Below are 25,512 nucleotides of genomic sequence, written 5' to 3' on the forward strand. Positions count from 1 at the left end.
ACTGGGGTGACACACTGTAAAAAACCTCCTCCTGATGTAATCTCCTAACTACTGGAGTGACAATGTAACAAACCCACTCCTCATGTAATCTCCTTACTATTGGGGTGACACACTGTAACAAACCCCCTCCTCATGTAATCTCCTTACTACTGGGGTGACACACTGTAACAAACCTCCTCCTCATGTAATCACCTTACTACTGGGGTGACACACTGTAACAAACCTCATACACATATCATACATACACATAAATCTATCATGCACACATAATACATATACACACATCATACAAAATCATACACATACATATACAATACACATCTCCAACCCAAAGCCTCTCCTTACCCCCAGGAGATGATTGCTGGAGATCAGGTTGGCTGAGGCTGCCTTGCTTCTGCACCAGGGTCATGTCAGTAGGGGCTCCCAGCAGCCCCTGGCCTTCTCAGCCCTGCAGGGCCACAGATAGTAGAAGGGAAAAAAAGGTGCTGGCAGCGATTGCCCGGGCCCCCGGGCAGTGGAGCGCAAGCAGCATGTGAGGGGGATTTACTAGTGGAGCGCTGCCTGCCGCGTTCCTCGTGGTGACGTCTGAAAAGTGGAGCGCAAGCAGCACTCCTCCAGAATGCTCAGGACAGGGGGAGGAGTGTTAGTGCCTTAGGCCCTGAATACTGCATTTTGCACAAATTTGCGGTAAAATCGCGGCAAAAACGCTGCGATTTTACCACTATTTTGAGCAAAATGGAGTATTGTTAGTAATGCCCTAAAGCTTTTCAGGGGCCCCCTTTTGGAGGGGAGCCCTAGGCAACTGCCTAGGATGCCCCGCCCTAACGCCGGCCCTGGCAGTGACATAATTATTCAGACCCTTAACTCAGTACTTAGTTAAAGTGCCTTTGGAAGAGATTACAGCCTCCAGTCTTTTTGGATATGAGGCCACAATGTTTACATACCTGGATTTGGCAAATTTCTGCCATTATTTTCTGCAGATCCTCTCAAGCTTGGTCAAAGTGGATAGGGAAAGCCATTTTTTAGGCGCTCCAGTGATGTTTGATTGGGTTCACAGAGTTATCCCAAAGCGATCCCTGTGTTGCCTAGATTGTGTGCTTAGGGTTATTGTCATGCTGGAAGGGGTACCTTCAGCCAAGTCTGAGGTCCAGAGCCCTCTGGATTAAGTTTTCATTAACGGGCTTAGGCAGTATTCAAAAAACAAAGCTGCTTTCTTTCAAATGCAGTGCATTTCGCGGTGATGCCTGTTATTAACCCTTTAGACACGGGGATCCAAATTGATCACTGCATCTAAAATGTTTGCAAATGATTCCCGTATGCCCAGCAGTGCTGATCAGGACCACCACGTACAAAACACGGTGTCCCAGTCAGCTTAGGACACGCGAGGAGGGTCCCTACCTTCCTCATTGGCGTCCAATTGGTAATCTACTGCTCCATGCCTGAGATTCAGGCTGGAACAGGAGAGCGCCGATAACACTGTTCAGTGCTATGCTATGGCATAGCATTGAACAGTGTATGTAATCAAAGAATTGCATGTGATAGTCCCGTATGTGGGCTATAAATGTGTAAAATTAAAAAAATAATTGAAATGATTTAACCCCTTCTCTAATAAAATGTTTAATTTCCCCCCTTCTCCCATTTAAACTTTTAACCACTTAAGGACCAAGGGCGTAACAGTATGCCCTGACGTCCTGGTACTTAAGAACCAGGGGCGTACCTGTACGTCTGTGGGAATTCCAGTCCCTGCTGCTCGCTGGGGGGGGGGGGGGTGACCTGATCGGGATTATTCAGCAGGCACCCCATGCAATTCAGACTGGCGATTTGCGGCCATTCCGTGTCAATCGTGTCTCTGAGACAGCCCCATTCATCCTTACCCAGCAGGAGTGAGGTGGCACAGGTGCCACCTCACAATCACATGATTGATTGTTCGGAAAGACCGGCCAATCACTACCCTGCTGGGCGTTGATTATGGCGGCGATCGGGGCTGCTGGGAGTTGTAGTTTTGCAATAGCTGGAGTTCCTACTATAACTCCCAGCATGCCCTTTAGTAGTTTGTGCATGCTGGGGGTTGTAGTTATGCAACAGCTGCAGGCACATTTTTTCTATGAAAATGTGTGCCTCCACCTGTTGCATAACTCCCAGCATGCACAGACAGCCAAAGGGCATGCTGGCATAGCAGTGTGCCTCCTAAACTGCCACTCACAGCCTGCCCTTCGGCTGTCAATGCATGCTGAGAGTTGCTGTAGTTGGAGTTGCCGGACAGTCCAACTCCCAGTATTGCCGGACAGCCACTGACTGTCAAGGCATGCTGGGAGTTTTGTAACAGCTGGAGACACTCTGTTTGGGAAACACTGCCATTAGGTATTTTGGTTACAGATGCAATCTAGGCCTCAAATGCGCATGGCGCTCTCTTGCTTTGGAGCCCTGTTGTATTTCAAAGCAACAGCTTAGGGCCACATATGGGGTATTTCTGTACTCTGGAAAAATTGGGCTACAAATTTTGGTGGGCTTTTCTCCTTTTACTCCTTATGAAAAAGTAAAGTTAATATAGACAAAATACAAGTGAAAAAAAAAAGGCAGAGAAAAGATATAGGTGAACGCATTATACAACATGAAACAAATTAATCAAAGAACTTGCACCTTATGATGAATTTGAACCATGACAACAAAAAATGAAGCAAAAAAAAAAAAAGGGGTAAAAACAGACACAGGACAACCATTATTGAGGAATTCCCTACATTATGCCAATCTCTAAAGCATATTTTCTCTGTGATAATAACTGAGTCTATCATAGCAACATAGTTTGTAAGGTGGAGACATATGTAAGACATAAGTCCATCCATTTCTGTCTATTTCCCTGCAGTGTTGATCCAGAGGAAGGCACAAAAAAAAAGAAAAAAAAAAGTAAGAAAACATGAGGCAGAAGTCAATTTTCTTCGTCTTAGTGAAAAAAATTCCTTCCCAACGCCATACATTATTAATATGCAATAGTTTAAATTTCTCATACAGTTCATGAAAGGCATTACAGGAAATATTCCAAGCATTGCACTCGCCTCCAGTGAGGCAAGATAGTAGATAATCATTATTGTACATGAATAGTAAATATTCCTGTGCAGCTAGAAGGTAACATAAACCTTGAGAATGATAGCAGAATATCCATTCCTAAAACTTCTAAGTGCTGACACACCATTCTGAGAATGGATTTAATATTGAATGCTCCAAATGCCAGTACACTCTGCCTATCGACTAAATTATACATAGTACCTTTTCAGTGATACGTTTACATCATATGTATTTTAAAGGCTCAAAAGACATTCTGCAAAATTCCAACCGAAAATATATATCAGTAATGGAATCATCTATTTAAAAAAAAATTAAATCCACAAATAGTCTCTCAAACTTCGTAAGGAATAATTCTGAGGCTACAATATTTGGTAAGAAGGATGAACATAAACAGGTCCCTGCATAACAACTGGGGTTGCAGTTGGTAGGTGACACTAATGTCTCTGTGACCTTGTAAAGATCCAACATCTTGTCACTTAGACAAAGGACATATGAATTGCTAATGCTACAAGCTATTCAGAAAGTCTTCAGACCCTTTCATTTTTTTTTCACAGTTTGTTATGTTGCGGCTTTCTGCTAAATTTAAAATAATTACGTCGTCCCCCATCATTCTGCACCCAATATCCCACAATAACAAAGTGGCAACAGAATTTATTGAAAAGGAAAAATTTAAATATTGCATTAACATAAGTATTCAGGCCCTTTACTCAGTACTTAGTTGAAGCATCTTTGGCAGAGATTACAGCCTCCAGTCTTCTTGGATGATGCCACAAGATTCCATCAGGCTGGACGAGGATCATAGGTGGAAGACATTTTCAAGTCTAAATTCTGACTGTGCACTCAAGGACATGCACAGAGTTCTCCCTAAGCCATTCTTGTGTTCTCTTGTCTGTGCACTTAGGGTCATTGCCTTGTGGGAAGGTGAATCTTCGGCCCAGTTTGAGGTCCAGAGCACTCTGGATCAGGTTTTCATTAAGAATATCTCTTCACTTTGCTCCATTCAGCTTTCCCTCAATTCTGCAGAGATGGTTTGTGGCAGTGGATTAGTAGTGCCTGGTTTTATTTCAGACATTTCAGACCGGTTTTATCACAGCAGAAATCCTTTTTGAGAGTCCTTTAGGAACTTTCATGTGTGTTTTACTGAAGAGAGGTTACTTTCTGGTCACTCTGTCATAACGTCCTAATTGATGGAATACTGTAGTGATGGTTGACCTTCTGATGGTGATGGTTTTGCCATCTGCTGACAAGATCTTTGGAGCTCATCCACAGTCACCATTGGGTTTTTGGCCTTTTCCACGTTCAGGTAATTTTCCGAGCCTATCATACTTTGGTCAGCCAGGTTTTTGAGTCCAAGACAAAGATCAAATAGGTTCAGAAAATGACCCTAATGTCATCACTAGCTGACTATGATCTGTCTGTACAGTCTATAGGAGTAAATGGTGTCAGTGCCTGTCCATGCACAGATACGATTGAAGCCGATTTGATCTTTAGAAATGGTATCTGTGTTACAGAGACACTAATCATGATGTGAACACGGCCTAAGTGATTTAAATCTGTTACCATGAATTTTTAAAGCATTTGTTAGTTTTTTCCCCCTAAAAACTAGCAACAAGAAGGTATCTTAAATAACTGTAATTGAACCAAAACTAAAGTTGGTGCACACTCTTTGGCACAAAACAGAGGCCTTTCTCTATAAGTCAGGTATTTTATGACAAAATACATATTTTGTCTTTGAAAGATCATCTTTTGATTTCAATAAGGGTATTTTCGGTTTCATTAACCAGTTATCCTGTTTAGTAGCATATATCAGGAAATCTTAAAAGAAGTTTAATTCCAAGGACCCATTACTGGAGACAAATAAGATTGAGTTAGACACCCATTGTTAGGTTCATGCTGTCATCCTTTTGACCCTCACACGATACTGTTTTTTAAATTTACCTGCTTTCAATGTATTAAACTCCAATAAGTATCCACCAGGCAGCCACTAAATCTGGTCCCAAAATAAGAGACAGAGTAATAGTCCATGCAGGGTTTTGTTGTGCCTGATTTTAGGTTATAAGTCTATTTAAGGCTCCAGCTAATACCCTCATGTGCCGGCTGTTTGTTATCTGCTGCCATATGCTGCTTTCTCCAGTCTGTTTATGTAGGTCTAATGGTGAGTTGCCAATTGCCTTTTGCTTTTGACATTTCATATGAGCTTGTAAGAACTTCCTTTGCAACTGCTGATTAGTCCTATGGTTCTGCCCAACCATAAGTCCTGGGGGTATATGAGGACTAGGAGTAATTGCTAATAATCAGTCAAAGTGACTAACGGTGATACTTGGTTTTGTAGTCAAGCGAACTGTAATCTTGTTATAGTGATGTAATATAGGCCTCAGATTGTGCTTAATGTACAATAACAATCATTTGCAATCTTTTGAAAGCTATAGGTCATCTTTACTCCTTACAATACACAATAACTAATAGTCCTTGTAGCTACTTTCTTGTGTTGCGTTTGTTTAGCCAGATTAACTGTATGTTGATATGATAGACAATAGTTTAGCTGTTACAGTGGCGCTCCGGCCGTGAGCGCTCCCTGTCCCTGCTGCCGGCGGGGCAGAGATTCACATGGCAGGATGCGCCCGCATGAGAGTCTCAGCCCGTCACTCACCTTCTTGTGTCTCTGCTTCCTGGTGTCCCCGCAGCTTTGGCGTGCGTGCCTTCGCCCCCTAGGGCAGGTGCGCGCCTGAGCTCTGTTTCTTAAAGGGCCAGAACCAATTAATTAAAGTGTTTGCACCTGTTCCTTGTCCATAAGTATCTGCTCCTCCCTGTTCCCTGTGCCGGATCTTTGGTAGTCTATGCCATTGTGAAGTCCTGTGTTCCTGTGCTCCTGTTACTGTGTATCCGTTCCTAGCTACCCTATACCTGTCTGACCTTCTGCCATCTTGCCATGTCCTGCCAGTAACCTCCTGTGCCATGCCTCACCTAGCTTCCTGTGTGGACGAGTCGTGCCAGGGGTAGCGACCTGGGTGCACTTTGCAGCGGGGTCTGGTTAAAGCCAGTGGCACCTTAGACCCCACTCCCTGGCAAGGCTCAAGTCTCCTTCCACACAGGCCCAGAGGGTCCACCTCCTGCTGTCCACCTGCCGTGATTCCTAACATTAGCTTCATATCGTCAGACAAACAATATTACAAAAGCAACACAAAGTATTTACTCAACATTTCAGGTCGTATATATTATTTTTTTTTAAAAGGGGTGGGTGGGTAATTTCAATGGCATTTATTGCTGCTTCTTTGTAAACTATGATGCTACTTTGGAAACCAGGATGGAGCTCAAAGCTACTGGAGACAGTGTTACTATGTACTGATTCTAATTGCATTTCCCAGGTCACCATAGGTCACTCTGCAGCTCCCTCTATTTCGGCTATAGGTTATTTATTTTTCCTTTATACTACACCTGCACAACAATCTGAATATCTAATTAGGTCATTTTGACCAAAGCATCATTCATTTTGTTTTGAAGGATTGCAAATAAAGATCACATAAAACGCCTAGTATCATTGCTTACTGATTCCCAAGGGGCAAGTATCATTTATTCTGATTCCTTTCCCTGTCAAATATCACTATGTGCAATGACTTCATCACTTTAGTGTGTGCAACTATCATAAAACTCCATCATACCAACTTATTCTTTATGTATTATCTAATTCCATACTATATGTAGCTACTATTCTCTGGTTATCTAGGGACACTATTGATTTGCTACTGATCACCTTTCTATGTTGAGAGTCACCGATAACCATGTTTATTTTCTATGCAGTGTACAGATCAAAACTGTCAAAACTATCAAAACAGAAAATAGTGGCTCTGTCGACCAAAGTAACCTATCAGCGTTCAACTTTCACTTTCCCAATCACGCTGGACCAGTAAAGGGGGAATTCTTATTGGTGACCATGGGCAAGAATGCCACATTTCAACTGAGACCAATTGTCCCACATTATAAATAGTATAATACGAGAATAAAATAAAAGAAATGAAACATCTCTCATGACATAAGTGAAAATAGCCTTAAGCTTACTTTACTATTCAATAAGTGCCTTCACAAAAAAGCAAAGCATTGCTTCATGGAAACAGCAAAACAAGTATTGGAAATTCCAGCCTTGCAGCTCAACCACACAAAAGCTGCCTTTGACTTTGCAGCTCGTCTGCTCTGAGCCATACAGTGCAGCCATATAGGTGACCTTTACAGCTTGTACTGTCCAGAGTTCCCAAGGCCAGTACTGACTCATATTCCATCTTTTCTCAAAAGTAGTGTATATATATCCCTATGTGTACGCAGTATAAGAATTGTCTGTACAATGTTAGTGCCTTAGATCGGTTTTCATCTAGACTATCCCAGAAGACATTTCTTATAAACACAGAATTCCTGAATCATGCCATAGCTTTTCTAGAAATAAAATCCTTACATGCACATATATACACTTTAGACCTACAGTATATCAATATTTGTCATATACATAATGAGAATATTTATTACAAATGTTACTTTGTTACCCTTCACTGCTTTTATGTAGTTGAATATACTGAAGTAACAACCAAACAAAAAAATAACAACCAAACAAAAATGTTTGTGTGGCCTAATATATTGACAATACAATGTGGGGCTGCTTTTTTCAGTCCAGTTTAGTTTTCAGTTTTCAGTCCAAAAAGGTGGTGAGTCATGGGGTCAGTAAACTACAGGATGACATCATCATCTATCAGATTCTCTTGGCTGCTCCCAGACCTCTCCCAGCTCTATCTATATACTGCTACTATTTATTTATTTATTTATGAGTTCAGGATATGGTAGTTATACACCTTCCCTTAGGCTGAATTCACGTTGCATATTTTTTAGCTTCTGTTCTTTGATTTCAAGGGATTTTCCCAACATTGCGGCATAAATTTTACTATTTTCCCCATATGTCCAAATTACAGTAAAAATGTGTAATCCTTACAGAGATTTTGGCAACTCAGACAACACATGGTAAGAACATATCCCAAATGCAGTGGGGATGCATGTGAACACAGCCTGAAGACTTTAAAGGGGTACTCCGCTGCTCAGCATTTGAAACAAACTGTTCCAAACGCTGGAGCTAGCACAGGGAGCTCATGATGTCATAGTCCCACCCCGTCATGACGTCACGCCTCACCCCCTCAATGCAAGTATATGGAAAGTGGCGTGACAGCCGTCATGAGGGGGCGGGACTAAGACATCACGAGCTCCCAGTGCCAGCTCCAGCGTTCGGAACAGTTTGCTCCAAACGCTGAGCAGAGGAGTACCCCTTTAAATCTTCATAAAATGCAAAAAAAAATGGGATTATAGGTCAAATCACCTTCTCCTCATGGCAATATTTAGGTAAAAATACACTTTAAATAAGGAAACATGTTAAAACTGCATTTGGTGTGAACAGACATCAACCAGTTTAGGCTTCTAGTTGCTATAGTCTAGCCAGGTGAATAGGTTGGTCTCCTTAGCTAAATTGCAGTGATTGTACCTTACACCTGCTCTCTACAAAGAGAAAGGAATCACAGAAAATGTAGGCCACATGAAAAAAAACTTTCTCTTCTGAAATGGAATCATAATAGCTGAAAATCCATGCCTGTAAAATCATCCAAACTGGTAAGCACAAGGAATACACATGAACCTCTACATTATTCTTATAATAAATAGCCTATGCTTCAAGATATAAGCAAAACAAGTGCTTCTTTAATATTAACAGGGTTGCCCATCTTCTTAATTAGCCTTCTCTGCCCCCTCAGGCCTCAAGGAAAGCTGAAAGCAGCCAAAGAGTAACTATCATTGACTTTATTGGCAGTTGTGCAAACAGCATAGCCATGCGAGCTACTCTATTACATTACACTTCTGTAGAGGAAATATAGGATTATAAATTATAACTTTCAACACATCAAAACGTTCCCACTCGCACTGCTGCGGCTGTAAGAAGAGTCTCTATACTATATAGCAATCAGTATAACTTTTATGGATACTGAACCGCCGCTCTCAAATCAAATATTGCTAAATCCCTCTATATACACAGACATGTAGTACTAACCTCCTCAACTTGCGAGGTGTTCTCATTGTTGGAGGAGCAGTAAGAGGAGTACCACTCATCAGTCAGTTCTTTACCATAATCCAATTAGCCTGAATGTTGTTTCTATCACAGTACTACTTGTGAGTAGTGTTGAGCGGCATAGGCCATATTCGAATTTGCGAATATTCGCGAATATATGGACGAATATTCGTCATATATTCGCGAATATTCGCGTTTTATTTTTGCATATGCAAATATTCGCGTATGCGAAAATTAACTTATGCGAAAATTTACATATATGGAAACCTGCGCAAGCAACAATTCGCAAATGCGAAAATTAGCATATGCAAATTTTCGCATATGCGAAAATTCGCACACCAGTCTCACACAGTAGTATTAGAGAAACAAAAGGAGTTGATCAGCTCACCAAAGTCCATATGTGTCAAGCATCAGGCAATAGTCCCGGAGCACGGAGACAGGGAGCCACCACTCCCTCGTGGAACTGAGAAAAAGAAATGGAGGGGGTCCAGCTCCTGGGTTGAGGTATCCAATAAAACTTAACCTTTAATGGCAACTAATTAAAACATGGAAAATCGCCACAAGGTGGCAAGTGACATGTCACTAAAAACAAAAGGGGGGTGAAACGCCAACGCGTTTCGAGCAGTTGCTCTTAGTCATGGCGTTGGTACCTAGTCACACGGGGGTTTAAATACACACTGGCATATGGTCGGGTCCCACCGTGGAAAAAACTCCCCGCCTCCGTCAAACAGGATGTGAAGTGGCATAAGGAAGGTAGTCAGAAAGAAAGGAAGGTGCGGCCAGGTGAGATCTAACTAAGTGGAAAAAGATGGCTGATTAACCCATGAGTGACCTGTATGTCATATCAGTCTAAGTATGGTAACATCCAATGTATGCAAACAATGCAGTATTATTGTACAGCGGCCGCTCGTGGGGTATACCCGGGTGGCTAGACTGTCATAACATAGTCAGCATTAGAAAAAAAAACGAGCACACTAAAAACAAAATATAGTAATAAGTAAATAAATAAAACGCATATTGTGAATTCCAACATATATGTCCAAAACTCGCATGTAAGTATAATAATATACATGGGAGTTTAACCCATAGCAAAATATGATATTGTAATAAACATGTTTATCGATTGGGCGAGTTAGATGCTTGAATACAATGCGCACAAGACCACTAATAGAAAACAAATATATATATAAACATATGTTGAGACTGTCTCGGAGACATGATAAGTTCATAAATATTTCAGTATTCAGACACATGGGAACCTGTGGGTAAGCACATATTGCAATAGGGGACAGGGATCGCAACATAAAATAAAACTAAGAGGGTGAGTAGGTTCTACCATAGCCACAGTTAAATGATATACAGAAAACACCACATAAGGCTGAATGAAAAGAATACTAGTTTAGTAAAAATACATGAGGTCATTTCTATTATTAGAGCCTTCTTTACACCACACAAGCTGGAAGCAGAGAGGGATGATCACTGTGATGTGTACTGTGAAAAAAAAACAAAAAAACAATATTCGTAATTCCGAATATATAGTGGAATATTCGCGAATTCGCGAATATGCGATATTCGCGAATAAAATTCGTATTGCAAATATTCGCGAGCAACACTACTTGTGAGAAGTGGTCTGGCTGAACATACTTACTACACATAATCCTGTATACTACAGTACCGGGTAACTACACGCTTGCTGCCAGGGCAAGTAACACAGGTTTAAATTCCAACGTAATCCTGAGGAACTGTCCTCCTTTGTCAGGGATACTGGTAACCTACGTCTTCTCTCCTGTGTAGGGCCTGGTTGACATGGCAGAATGTCCCCACGGAAACTCTCTGCAATTTGCTGGTGCCGGCTAAGACTGCTCAGAAAATGCCCCGTCTTAATAGACGGCAATGCATTTCCGTGCGGACTTCTTAGAAACATTGAACATAGTGCAGCGGAATCCCATTAAAATGAATGGGACTCTGCTGCTGCAGAATTTTTGTATATGGTGGATTAAGAAATATTTGTACTTGGAGACCAGCAGTTCAGCATCCATAAACCTGTATACCCCTTTACATATGCTATAAATAAAAACAACTTAATATTACCACATGACACCCAACGCACACTCCCAATCCATAACTAGTATACCGTAGGTCAAGGTATCTACAGTCCAGTACACAGGTGATAATGAGTCACCTTTTGCTAGACTGTGTTGTTAATATTTCTTTAACTTTGTTTCATTGACTCACCAAAGGTTTCATTTCATCTTCATCTTTGAAATAATAGAGCTGGTCTCCCTTGAGAACAAACCAGCGCGTGTGCCAGGTCTTGACAAAACCTCCTTGCTTCCGCAGCCATCCACACTTAATTGCATTCTGCCGTCCTTGGCCAGTTTGGGGGCTTTCTGCAGACACATTGTAGTCATCCATTATCAGACTGATAGACTTTTCTGTTAAAGAAACAAAAAAAGAGAGAAATGAAATACAGGAAATCATCTTTGTTCCAGAGGAAAGAAAAAAAAAGGCAAAATAGATTCCTTAGTAGAGACACAACTGTAAAATAAATAGTCCCTGACAACAAAAGTTGCACTGCAAGGGTTCCTACTGTATTCTTCTAACTTATCTCCATGCCTGTGGCAGTCAGCAGGGAGCTAACCTACTTTTTAAAGTGTGGTTCATCTGTAAAAGGCAAACAAAGAAAGGGAGCAAATCATGGATGTGTCGGGTAGTATGGAACAAAGCCAACCTTTCTCCTCTATAGTTCCTCATTGTAGAATAACAAATTGTCAGCATGGACCATCTCAGTCTCTCACAAGTACAGTACAGTGCAAAAGATTCATGTTTTGATCAATGCCACAAACCTATCTACTTCCATGGTAACCTCATTCACGTGGGTCCCAACACCAAGCAATGTTCTTGAACAAACTGGAGTAAAGAACATTGATTTAGACCCAGATATTGATTTAAGCCATTATACATTAAGCAACAAGCAGACATATTGTAGGTAACTTACTTACTGTACTCTATGATGCCAAAGTCAGAACTATAATCTATTGTTTAGAACATAACTTTTGTAAATACCTGAATGTTCAGTCATTAAGGACCCCTATGATCCTTTATCTGCAGCTAAAAAAACAACTATGGTAATAACAGCAAATGGCAATGCAAATGTATAACTTTAAATATCTCAGCACAAAAGCAAAAGGTTTTAACAGCTAACCTCCTAAAATACAATGTATTAGAACTGTTGGACTACCTCAAACATAAGTTACTAGATGTAACTGCAACCTTTGCACCCAGTGATGTAACAAGTAATCAAGGGGCCCCATAGAAAAACTTGAAAAGGGGCCCTACTCCACCATGACCATCTTTAAAAATAAGTTCAGAACATGTAGAGCTTAAATGGTTATTTTGGGCTCCTAATACACAGGTATAATGTACACAGCAATATCCCAATAAATATAGTACATTAATGATGCACACCAGGGGCATCACTAGGGGAAGGGTAGAGAAGGCTGAAGCCCTGGATCTGGCACCCATAGCCCAAGGTCTGAATCAGGCTTGTTCACTAATGGGGATAATATTAGTATCAGTATACAGGATTTAGTCAGTAACAGTGATGATGGTAATATGTATGGTGATAATATTCATCCTTGTACACTGTATTATTGGTAATATTGGTCTTAGTATACAGGACTTGGTCAGTAGCGGTATGATTGTAAAATGTATGATAATATTCCTCTTTGTATGCTGGTATTATTGGTAATATTGGACTCTGTATACAGGATTTGGTTAGTAACAGTATGGTGGTAATTTGTATGGTGATAATATACCTTCTTATATACTGGTATTGGTAATATTTGTCTGGTGGTAACATATCTGGTGATATTTGCTCCTTGTATACTCTAGTTATTTGCTATTTGTACGATTATCTTTTAGAGGTACTATTTCATGCATAGATAATATATATATATATATATATATATATATATATATATATATATTTTCCTTTTACTTAGAAAGTATGAAATTATTGGTATTTTTTAATCTGAGATCTCAGCATCTACATGCTACTTGAGAGTGATGGGAGTGTGGCTTCAACAATCAAACTCCTGTCACCCCTAAATCTCAGGCTTCCTAAGTTCCATGAGGGTGATAGGAGCATGGTTTCAGTAATCACACTCCTATTATTTTCAGGCAGTATTTACAGTTAGATAATATACAGGAGATGATGCATTATACTATAAAATAATGTGCACAGCGAGGGTAATCATGGGGCCTCATAGGAAATCAGAATGTGGTTCCATTTATTTTTTTAATCATTCCTCACTACACTATATATTTTAGTGGCCCCATAGTTCTTAGGTCCTATATCACATGCTATGTCTCCTACCTTGGCTGTTACACTCAAACCTACACCTTATTTACTTACACTTATTACACAGAGGAATAATAATTACAGTGCAATGATACAATATCCCGTAAAGGACAAAGGGCATACAGGAAAGCACTTGTGTCCTGGTACTTAAGGATGCAAGGGCTTTTGCTGGGACCCCTGCGATTGGACTGGCTATTTATTGTTGGAGTTTCCTCCCTCGAACTACATAATTCCTTGTTTGTTATTGTGAGGTCACTTTTCTTCCTCTCACTCATCAGCCCAATTAAAACACACTTGTGCTCCCTTCAATGCAATAGACCAGTGTTTTCTAACCAGGGTGCCTCCAGCTTTTGCAAACCTATAATTTACTGCAGAATGGTTTACCTCCCACCGAGCAGTCGATCCAACCATTGAAGCAAAGACAGGCTCCCTCTGAACACCTACTAGTGATGTAATGTCTTGGGTCGCACTGCAACCTAGGAAAACCTGAGATGACAGTCTTTTTTTATGCTGTTAAAATAAACATTGGGCCAAAAATCACAGAAGAATTGCGAGGCCACCGTTACACACAAGTACAGACCCTGTATTATTAACTACACTAACTGTAGCATATTCAAATAAATAAAAAAAATCCTGGAATACCCGTTGAAATGGTCTACGGATGCTGCTCTCTTTGTTGTTTAACATCATAGTATGGATTTGCAGACATAAAAAAAAATATATTATGAGGTAGTAGAATTAGTTGTATTAGTCCGGGTATCCTGTAGAATTTATCTTTATGAAATAAGGGCATACGTTACACTAAAAAGATCAGTGGTAATGTTTTAATACAGTTCAAAGGGGATTTCTTTTTGTTACAATGGTCCTCTAAAGAGAAACTCAGCACTATGCGTTTCATTGCTAGGACCTCCAGCAATCAGCTGTAATCAGCTGGGGAACTTGGCAACAAATGCTTACTTCTCCTGCAGTGCCACCACAGGGGAAAAGAAGAACTACATGCTGTCTATGTAACCACACATATTCTGGGTCCTCCAGAAAGAGAGAGATAGATGCTCTTTGTAGCTGCTTTCCAAATGGGTTAATAATGTTATTCATGAATGTGGGGTCCATTGGACCTGTGATAATCAAGATTGAGCCACTTTCAAACAAGGTTATGTATTACCATATATGAGTATTAGTGAGCACCCTGCTGCTCTCAATGGGACAATATTCAGTCCCTGCTCATCTTGCTACTTCCTACTTCTGAGATGAAAATGTCTCTGCATTGACAGTCTGCACTTCGGCTGAGGCAAGTTCTTCTCGGAAGCAGAAAGTAAAAGAAAAACTGGGGACTAGATAACATCACACTCGGTGATTCGCGAGCTGGAGTTAGGTGAGTATGCCACTTTTTTAAATAACCACCAGCCATCTGTAAAAACAATTGCAGGCCCCATAACCTATTTAAGTCAAACTACATGGAAAAGCTGGCCTTTTCTGTAGTAAATCTTTGCTGTTTCTTTCTCCAAGATATTCAAGAAAAAGAGATTGATATCTTTTATGCAGACCTTATACCTGTATAGAAATTTTATACTAGTCTTAAAAATATTCTATTATGTGTCAGGTTTACTGCACTACTGAAGTATTCACAAGGAAATATCATCCCTGGACTTCTGTCAACTTAGTATTTTCTCATTTTTATTTCCAAAGAAAATGATGTTGAAGCTACCCTGAATAATAGCAGCTATTCTAAATTGTAATTTGCTTGCAGAAAAATGAATAGACTGGCCTTGTTAAAAAGGTTTAGTGGCATATGAGCAAAGTATCATTGTTTATCACTAAATTCTTCCAGCACTACTACTAGCCAAATGGCACTAAATGTTTTGTGTTGTTTTGGCGACTACTATGGACCAAAAGCTGTAAAATGCCGCCCATTTACAGAATAGCATATCCAGCTGATAGATCCCCTTAGAGTACACAGGTTAAGATTCACTTTACTATCCCTAAGTGGTTTGTTCAGGGACATCAATCACTGTCAGCTCATAGTTGGATGCGCTCTGTGATCGTTTGCCTGTCACTGACTGTTGATTTTTCCACTACATTAGAGGGAATAAAACCTATACAATTTAGACCATGTGACCAAATGTAAAGAATTTCGAAAATTACAATACTATAACCTACAAACGCAGAAACAAGCAAAAAATATATCTATGTCGTTATAGCACGATAGTAAGAATACAATAAATAAAGGATATAGGTTGGTGTACCACCCAGTGAAATAACAAAGAGAATAGTAAGGTACATTAAGTCTACAGTGTACATTTGCATACTACAACAAAGATTTGTAGTTATTACAGTGCAAAAAAAAAATACAGGATAAAAGCAAAAAAGCATAACATGGGGATAAATGTGCTCATATCTGAAGGATACTTTATAGTGCAAATATCTATAATATATATCTACCTGCATTTCGTACAGTTTGATCACAGACCAATGAAAAAAGAAGCCATTATGTTAAGTGCATAGTGCCCGAAAACAAATGGCACTCCCCCTCCTTGCATCAACCTCAAAATAACAAATGCATAGCATACCACCCAGCAATGAGGGAGTTCTCTGATGTGCAATAGAGGGACCAAGCATCCGACCTGAATCTCTTTCAGTGAAACAAAACTCTTTACATTAAAAAATATTGTAAAAGTGTGGCAAGTAAAGGGTGTATTTCCTTAGCTAAACATCCACCTGCGGCCTAATTAATGAGGTAGCAGAAAGGGGAAGTGTGTTTAAAAGGAAGTCTGACAGAATAGTCTGGGCTCTTCCCAGAAGACAGCAAGGTGGCTGTAGGGGGGAGGCAGGGTCCTGGTGAGGAACAAACAGCCCGAGCTGTGAGTGGCCCCAAGAGTGGTGCGGACGAGACACACAGCAAGAGGATGCAAACGCTGTGTGTGAACAGTGAGTAGAAGGTTGCAGGAGGCATAAGTTTAACTGGCCGGGGAAAGCCCACAGTCAGAGCATGCTGGATTGTTTAGTTAGTGACTAGATGGTCTAGGGTTTTGTTTGTTCCTGTCTTACATTTTATTTATCCTGCAACCTGTCTAATAAAGCTGGCGAGGGGCCAGACTTGCATATAGTACTGTTGTTTGCCTGCTGATTGAAGTGGAAACGTGTCCTGTGGCAGTGTCAAGGACAATCCCAGAGCTATCCCCAGGGAGAAATCCTAAAAATATATAAAAATAAATGTAGAGGCAGCTGGACAGCGAAGTGCCATTGCAAGGGATTTAATGGCAGCCAAGTTGCTTTCCTCCTACAGATTTGTAAATTACTTCCAGTTAAAAATTCTTAATCCTGTGTCAGGAATTGTGTAGAGCATGAACAAATCCCCATTGCAAACCTCTCCTACTTCAGACAGTTCCTTACACAGACAGAGGTGTCAGCAGAGAGCACTGTGGTCAGTCTGGAAAGAACTACACATCTTCCTCTGGAGTATACAGCAGCTGACAAGTACTGGAAGGATTAAGATAATTAAATGTGGGTAATTTACAATTCTGTATAACTTTCTGGCATCAGTTGATTTGAAAATATAATTTTTCCCCAATGAGTACCCCTTTAAGCCCAGAAGAGGAGTAGCGTGAGCCTGTTAAGGTCCCATCCCAAGTAAGGCCACCTCCACGTGACAGAAGAGGGACATGTTTTGTTCTAATTTTACTTTTGTGATCTAATATAGAGTTCTAATGCAACTTTTTTTGTGTGTAAATAATGCATCTGTTCATAACAAAAGTAAAGTTATTTTGCCAGAGGTAGGTATGTCTTTCAAAGGACACCATTGACTTATAATGGTGTCTGGATTTTGGCGTGGGCCCAGTTGTTTTGATGGGAGAACTAGCAGTGCACGCAGTGCAATTCTTCTGTCAAACAAGACAAAATGGGATGTTTAGCTGCTGGTGTCCATACCTGTTGATATGACCTAAGCAATATACATTTGGCGGTATGTCCGTGCTGAATTCCACCTGCATATTCCGCATGGACATTACGCTGTATTTTGTGGAGTCAATTAGATTCACCCAATTCCGACTTCCGTAGAAAGAATAGACATTGTCTATGAGACAACGCATTTCCGATCGGTCCTAAAAGAATATCTACAGTGTTTTCCGGGTGGACATTCCACACATTTTACACATGGCCTTAACCCCTTAAGGACCAGGCCCATTTTAACCTTAAGGACCAGGCCAATTTGATTTTTGCATTTTCTTTTTTTTCCTTCTTACCCTCTAAAAATCATAACTCTTTCATAACTCTATTCACAGACCCATATGAGGGCTTGTTTTTTGTGTCATCAATTTTACTTTGTAATGACATCACTCATTTTACCATAAAATGTACGGTGCAACCAAAAAACATTATTTATGTGGGGAAATTGAAAAGAAAACCGCAATTTAGGAAATTTTGGAAGGTTCTGCTTTCACGCTGTACACGTTACGGTAAAAATGTCAGAATGTTTTTTATGTTCTGTGGGTCAATACAATTTAAATGATACCTATGTTATATGCTTTTCTATAATTGTACAGCTTTAAAAAAAAATCTATTTTAACAAAATTTGTATGTTTAAAATTGCCCAATTTTGACTACCTATAACCTTAAAATTTTTCCGTATGTGGGGTGGTATGAGGTCTAATTTTTTGCGCTATGATCTTTAGTTTTTAATGGTACCACCTTTGCTTATATTTTACTTTTTAATCACTTTTTATTAATTTTTTGGGGAGTAAAATTTTATTTAAAAAAAAAAAACTGCAATTTTGAACTTTTTTCTTTTTTTACATATACGCCGTTCAGCATACAACATAATTAGCATTATATTTTGATAGTTCGGAAATTTACCCACACGGCAATACCAAATATGTTTATTAAAAAAATGTTTACGCTTTTTGGGGGTAAAATAGGAAAAAGGGACGATTTACATTTTTATTCGGGGAGGGGATTTTTCTAATTTTTTTACTTTTTTTTTTTTTAATTTTCAGTTGATTGCTAATACTGTTTAGTGCTATGCATGGGATATAGCACTGATCAGTATTATCGGTAATCTTCTGCTCTGGTCTGCTCAATCTCAGACCAAAGCAGAAGACCCCTGGAGAAAGCCGGAGGCAGGTGACGGGACCTCCGTCCGCCATGCTGAATGACCGGATCCCCGCAGCAGCGCTGCAGGCGATCCGATCATGAGTGCTGCACTCCCAGCATGCCAAAGGCTGTCCGGGCATGCTGGACATTGCAGTTTTGCAACAGCTGGAGGCACCCTGGTTGGGAAACACTGCTCTAAGTAGTAAGTCCTGAAAAAAGCCAAAACCCTGAGATATCTAGTACCTTTGGTCCTGATAACTTGTTTATTTGACAGTATAATAACTATACCAATTCATGTTTTATATCCTTTCATAGTTTATTTCTTAAATGAAATGTAAATCGCCCCATTATAAATTAGATTAACTTGTGATAATGGTGGAACCTGAGCTTGAAAGGGACCTGAGTTAATAGCGTAATGAAAATGATAAATTGTGTAATCTGCGAATGAAGTCTTGTGAAAAACAAAACATTTTTCTTTCCTGCTCGTAGTGTGAGAAAATTTATTGGTCCACATGCCGCGTTCATAAAAACGTCACAATACTGGTGGCGATACGGGATGAGATAAGAAAATGGCCCAGGAACATGTGTTTTATCCTGTGGTTCCCTAGTGTCATTTTTGTGAGTGCTATTACATGTATCTATCACAAGTCTTTGCTGGAATTCCTTACTACATTACTAAATTATGTGGTAGGAAAAGAAACAGCTTCATCACTATTCCAGAGGATATTTCTATTTAAGTTCAGATACATAAACAATAAATACAATATTCATGTTGCGGTTTCTCCTTTTCTTCTCTTCTCCAAAGGATAGGGAACAACATGTCTGATCGGGGGGTCTGGCCACTGGGGACCCCCGTGATCTCCACTGCGGCACACCAGTCATCCAGTGCACGGAGCGAACTCCACTCTGTACTGGATGACTATCACAGCCACCATGACCCCTCCATTCATGTGTATGGGAGGGGGCATGACAGCCATATACATGAATGGAGGGGGCGTAGCCTGATGCCCCAGGCTTCCAGATCGCAGGGGGTCTCAGCGGCCGGACTCCCCACGATCAGACATGTTATCCCCTTGCCTTTGGATAGGGGATAACATATCTAGGGGCATGTGTTTCCTTTTTTTCCTTCTCAACTTTTAAGAGACTTAACTCCACAGAGCCATATTGTTTTTTTGTGGGACCAACTGTGCTTTGTAATTATACCATAAAATGTACAGTGAAGCAAAAAAAATTTAATAAATAAAACAATTTGGGGGATTGATGGTTAGGGAAAAAAATGCAATTTAGAAAGTTTGGTGGATTTAGTTTTTAAGTGGTGTGCTTTATAGAAAAACTGACATGTAATCTTTATTCTGTTGGTTAACTTGATTAAAATGGTATCCATGGTTACCTGCTTGTCTGTTATTGTACTACTACTTGTACAACAGTCAAACTTTTCTGTCAAAATAGGTACGTTTAATAAGTGTCCTGTTCTGACCCATACAACACTTTATTTTTTTTTGTCTATGTGGCTGTAAAAGGGCTTTTTTTGTGATCTGCAGTTTTTATCGGTAACATTTTTGTTTTGACAAAACTTTTTGATCGCTTTTTACCATGGTAGAGGCCTGATGAAGTGCTACATGCGTGCAACGGTCAGTCGCCTTTTAACATATCTATCCGCCCCCCTGATAGCTGTACCTGTTCTACTTATGGCTCAATAAAAAAGATATTTGATGAAAGTTATCCCGGTGAGTGCTCCGCTTTATTTATTTTCTGGACTGATTTGTTTGAGAGCTTTATCTTTTTGCATGTTAGCACCCATGTACTGCACCAATACACAGGGATCGCAGAAGTGAGTCCTGCCCTAGCCAGTAAAGTGTGCCGAGTGTCTCTCTCCCATTGAATGACCATGTAATAAAAGCAGCATGGTGGCTCAGTTGCTAGCACTTTTGTCCTGTGACACTGGAGTCCTGTATATGAATTCCACCAAGGAAAACATAGAGGTTGTACCTTCTACTCGTGTTTAGACTGGTTTCAACCAACAAATTCAATAAATTAAAAGAAATCTAAGGAAATTATATTGCAAGATTGTGAGCCTCCCTGGGGACATGGATTGATGTGAGGGATAGTAATCTTGAACCGTATAAATAGCAATAAAGAATAAGTGCTGTAATGACACACTATGGGTTTGGGAAGCTACCAATAGTCAACACTACTCTGATGAGCAGAATCTAAGGCCACCCCGGTGACCTCAACGGAGCCTGCTGCAAGACTGGACAGATTTGGCCACCAGGGACCCAGGTTGCATTTGCAGAGTGTCATTACTGAATATTGGCGCGAGAGGCTGGTTGTCATTACTGAATATTGGCGCGAGAGGCTGGTTGTTATTACTAAATATTGGCGCGAGAGGCTGGTTGTCATTACTGAATATTGGCGCGAGAGGCTGGTTGTTATTACTGAATATTGGCGCGAGAGGCTGGTTGTCATTACTGAATATTGGCGCGAGAGGCTGGTTGTTATTACTGAATATTGGCGCAAAAGGCTGGTTGTCCAGGCATGCTGGGAGTTGTAGTTTTGCAACAGCAGGATGTACCCTTGTTGGGAAAGATTGTTCTATAAGAACACTAAAGCATATAGTATTTTATTTGATTTTCTCCCCTAGTAATCCATATACTACATTATAATGGCAGGCCACAAGGGATCTATTTGAATGTAACATTTCTTTTTCTGCTTTTTAACCATAATATTCCTGGGAAAGCATTATTCTTTAAATATAAGCACACAGTCAAGGACAATGAATGAACAAGGGATACAAGAGTCTACCTGTGTATGCCGTATTAGCACATAATTAAAAGTGCCACGGGGCTACATTTTTCTCATTTATAAATGACCCCATTAATTATCAGCTGCTGGCAGGAGATAAAAGGGCAGCTTGGCATCCTACAATTCTGCCACAATAGTCTGAGACCAACGTGGCCTTTGCATAAACACATGACCGACTACATATCCTACTGTAAGATTTAATGCTTCAGCGACCTTTTAAAGACACAATGACTTGAGTGGAAAGTGTTTGAAATGTTATGTTACTCTTGTCCTATGAAGGCAGAATGTGAAAATCCTTTACTTTATACTATTTTAAGATGTAATTTAACTTGAAGGATGTGTACGGCCAGCACTATGTACAGATCTGTCAAGCAAAAGCATTAATTGTGCAAACGGCAAACAACTTAAGAGTGAATATTTTCATCGTGCTCACTTTTACTGATGAATGACATCACTCGTGCCACTGTTGGAATAACTCTTGCAAAGCAAACATTTGTATGAAGACCCAGTGGCAGATGTGCCCCTTTATGACAAGAAGAGATCCTTGACTGCAACCCACCTAATGTCATGAGGTAAATCATACATTGTAAACATTGTAAAGGGTTTTTGCAATTATGAAAAGCATTCTGATACATGAACATATACTCTTTTTATATTTCATGCTTTTCTTTTGCTCCTGATGCAAACTGTCTGCCCTGTTGTCTTTATGAGCCTTGTCTAGTTTACATCCTTTAATGGACTTCTGTACACTCTGGCTGGGAATTCAGCCAATTCTATCACTATGTTGAAAGGGATCATAATCAAGAATGTGTAGTGGGAGAGAGATAGAATTGGCAGAATTCTGTCACATGATGTATAGTGGACAAAAAGTGGGGCAATGAAAACAATGCAGCTCACAGTTAGCAAAAGTAGAGAGAAAACATGAAAGACCACATAAAGATAGTAAAATAATTTTACAAATTTATGTTCATTTACCAGGCAGTTGAAAATTGAAAAACCTCTTTAAGTTTAATGGCATAGAGGCACAGACATTCTGTTCTCTTCCTTACAGATGCTTTTTGTACGGCACTGTATCATGGATATATTCACACATGGAAGCAATGCTTCTAAAGTAGAATACTTCCATAACACGATATCTATGCCATTTTCAGCTGAATTCCACATGACTAAAAAGGCTCCACATGGCTGTATATGAAAATAGAGACATAAGGTACTGTTCAAAATTCATCGTGGATGAGCCCTTACCATATAAGTTCTGACAATAAAGGGGTTGTCCCACAGAACAGTATGGATTGTTCCACAGAATATGTGATAATAATACTGTTATGTATTGTCTGTTATGTATGTCTAGTGCCCCTAGATGGCTCTGTAGCTCTGTAAAGTTTGTGCACCATGCAGAGTTACTATCTTGTACTGCCCCCTTTGGCAAGTATCACAGCTTGTAAACGCTTTTTGTAGCCAGCCAAGAGTCTTTCAATCTTTGCCCATTCTTCCTTACATAAGTCTTCCAGTTATTGGAGATTTCTGGGCTTTCTGTCACGCACTGCTCTTTTAAGGTCTATCCATAGATTTTCAATTATGTTGAGGTCAGGAGATTGTGAAGGCCATGGCAAAACCATCAGTTTACGCCTCTTGATGTAATCCCCCCATGGATTTCGAGGTGTGTTTAGGATCATTATCCATTTGTAGAAGCCATCCTCTCTTTAACTTCAGCTTTTTCACAGATGGCATCAAGTTAGCATCCAAAATTTGCTGAAATTTTATTGAATCCATTTTTCCTTCTACTCGTGAGATGTTCCCCGTGCCACTGGCTGCAATACAACCCCAAAGCATGATTGATCCACCCCCATGCTTAACAGTTGGACAGAGGTTATTTTCATTAAATTCTGTTCCTCTTCTTCTCTAAACGTACCTTTGTTCATTCCGGCCAAAAAGTTCAATTTTAACCTCATCGGTCCACAGAACTTGTTTCCAAAATGCACCAGGCTTGTCTATATGTTCATTTGCAAAGTTCAAACACTGATTTTTGTGGTTAGAAGAGGTTTTCTTCTGATAACTCTTCCATGAAGACCATATGTGTGCAAATATCTCTTTATAGTGGAATAGTGTACCACAACTCCAGTGTCTGCCAGATCTTTCTGGAGTGATTGTGCAGTCAAACGTGGGTTTTGAATTGTTTCTCTCACAATCCTACGAGCTGTTCTGTATGGTATTTTTCTTGGTCTTCCATATCTTGCTTTAACTTCCACTGTTCCTTATGACTGCCATTTTTAATTACATTCTGAACAGAGAATATTGACATCTGAAAACGTTTTGCTATCTTCTTATAGCCTTCTCCAGCTTTGTGAGCATCAACTATTTTTAGTTTCAGATTTATAGACTACTGCTTAGAAGAACCCATGGTGCTGATTGTTGGGGCAAGGTCAGATGAGTCTGGGCATTTAAAACCTTTGAGATTGACATCACCTGGTCTTCCCAGATGATGATTGAGAACAATCCAAGACACTGGCAGGTCTCAGCTTTGCAAAGGGGGTAGTGCATGCTATAAATTCTGCAGGGTGCCCAAACTTTTGCAGACACCATTTTTTTGTTTTCTGTTATTTTGAAAGTGTAAATGATGGAAAGAAAATCTAACTTTTGTTGACATATAAGAATGTCTAATCTGTAATTTGATGCCTTTTGGAGATTTTTCCAGCTTTGCTTGGATTCTTTATGCACATTAATACAAATTTTTACCTGGGGTTCCCAAACTTTTGATCCCTACTGTATTTTATCTTATTTGCCACATATGTAAGAAAAAAAAAAAAAAACTCTTTGGCTTCTTGTTCAGTCTCCATTTTGTTTTGACCAGTAAAAGACATAAACCAATGATGTTGTATCGTATTAATTATCAACAATATGTAAGTACAAGACTTATAAAATATGTGTGCTGGAGGTCCAACCATTGGGACCGCATCAATCATAAGAACCCGTATTCTGAGCTTCCCATCTGAATAGAGCGTTATACAGTCATGAATACTGTAAAATTGCTGAATTACAGTTGTCACATAGATGTAGCCTGTAACAGAACAGGCGCCTGAACATTTTTCTTCTGTGCAGAGAAAAACACTTATTGCAGTCCTAAGGTCAGGTCAAAAACAAAGCTGATCACATTGGATGATCAGTTGCCCAGCAAGGAGGGTGGGCACAACTGGCAGTGGCTCAGGCCAGATGTGGGCAGCAGAATGTTCGCCTCTGAGTTATCATCAGGTCGGAGTTTCATATTCCTGGGGGGCAGGATCAACGCTGCCTTGTGACAGCTCCCTCGGGGGTCATACTTTAGGCAGTCATTGTTAGAGTAGGTGGGCATTTCACCACCAGTGATGATGATTCCTTTAAGGCAGCACATCTATTAAGAGTAATGGATTCACACTGAGCAATTATTGTTATGATTGTTCAGAAAGTAATGAATCATAATGATACTTGGCCAGAGCAAATATTAATATGCTATTTACCAATTGCCTCATTCCTATCAAAATGAAACTCATTGAAAATCCTTTTCAGGCTTTAAATAGTATACATGCTTTTTTCATTTAACAACAAAAAAAAATCCAGCTCATCAATATTAACATGCTAATAAATGTGCTTAAGCTTTACAATGTTGCATTATACAGCAAAATACTATAGCATAAAAAAGAATTTCTCTGTTCCAGCAATATTGACACCGGTAATAAACAATTACACTTGCTCCTCTGCTTGTTTAATGCATATAATTATGAAAAGGTATCATTTTATGGCCACAGTATTTTAGTCACTGAAACGTGAATGTAAAACTAAACATCCAGCGCCTGCCACTTAAACGTGTTTTATATCTCTTACTAGCGTTGCTTGGGCCATTTACTCTACTTAATTTTCCAGTTCTAAATACAGTTTTAAACAATGTCAGCTACATTCCTGCACAGAAAGGTGACTGCGGACATTTTAGAATCAAACAATCGAGATCAAACAAGTCTCTAAAGCTATCGAGATATAGCGGGCATCTCTTTGGCATATGGCACTCTGTGATGTGATTGGGTTTGAACCATAGGTCTTTTTTTTTTTTTTTTTTTGTAATTCCTTTGAACCGGTTGTC

At 39.9% G+C, this 25,512-nt stretch overlaps 1 protein-coding gene across 3 annotated transcripts in view; it reads right to left on the reverse strand.

The window, feature by feature from the left end:
• The window catches only part of ARHGAP24 (Rho GTPase activating protein 24), a 939,121-nt gene that overhangs the window by 478,116 nt on the left and 435,493 nt on the right, over positions 1–25,512 (reverse strand). For all 3 annotated transcript variants that reach the window (XM_056568756.1, XM_056568757.1, XM_056568755.1), the window contains exon 2: positions 11,387–11,586. In XM_056568756.1, the coding sequence (XP_056424731.1) occupies positions 11,387–11,586 (200 nt within the window). The remainder of the gene's footprint in view (positions 1–11,386; positions 11,587–25,512) is intronic.

This window comes from Hyla sarda, chromosome 1 (assembly GCF_029499605.1).
Source record: "Hyla sarda isolate aHylSar1 chromosome 1, aHylSar1.hap1, whole genome shotgun sequence".
NCBI lineage: Eukaryota > Metazoa > Chordata > Amphibia > Anura > Hylidae > Hyla > Hyla sarda.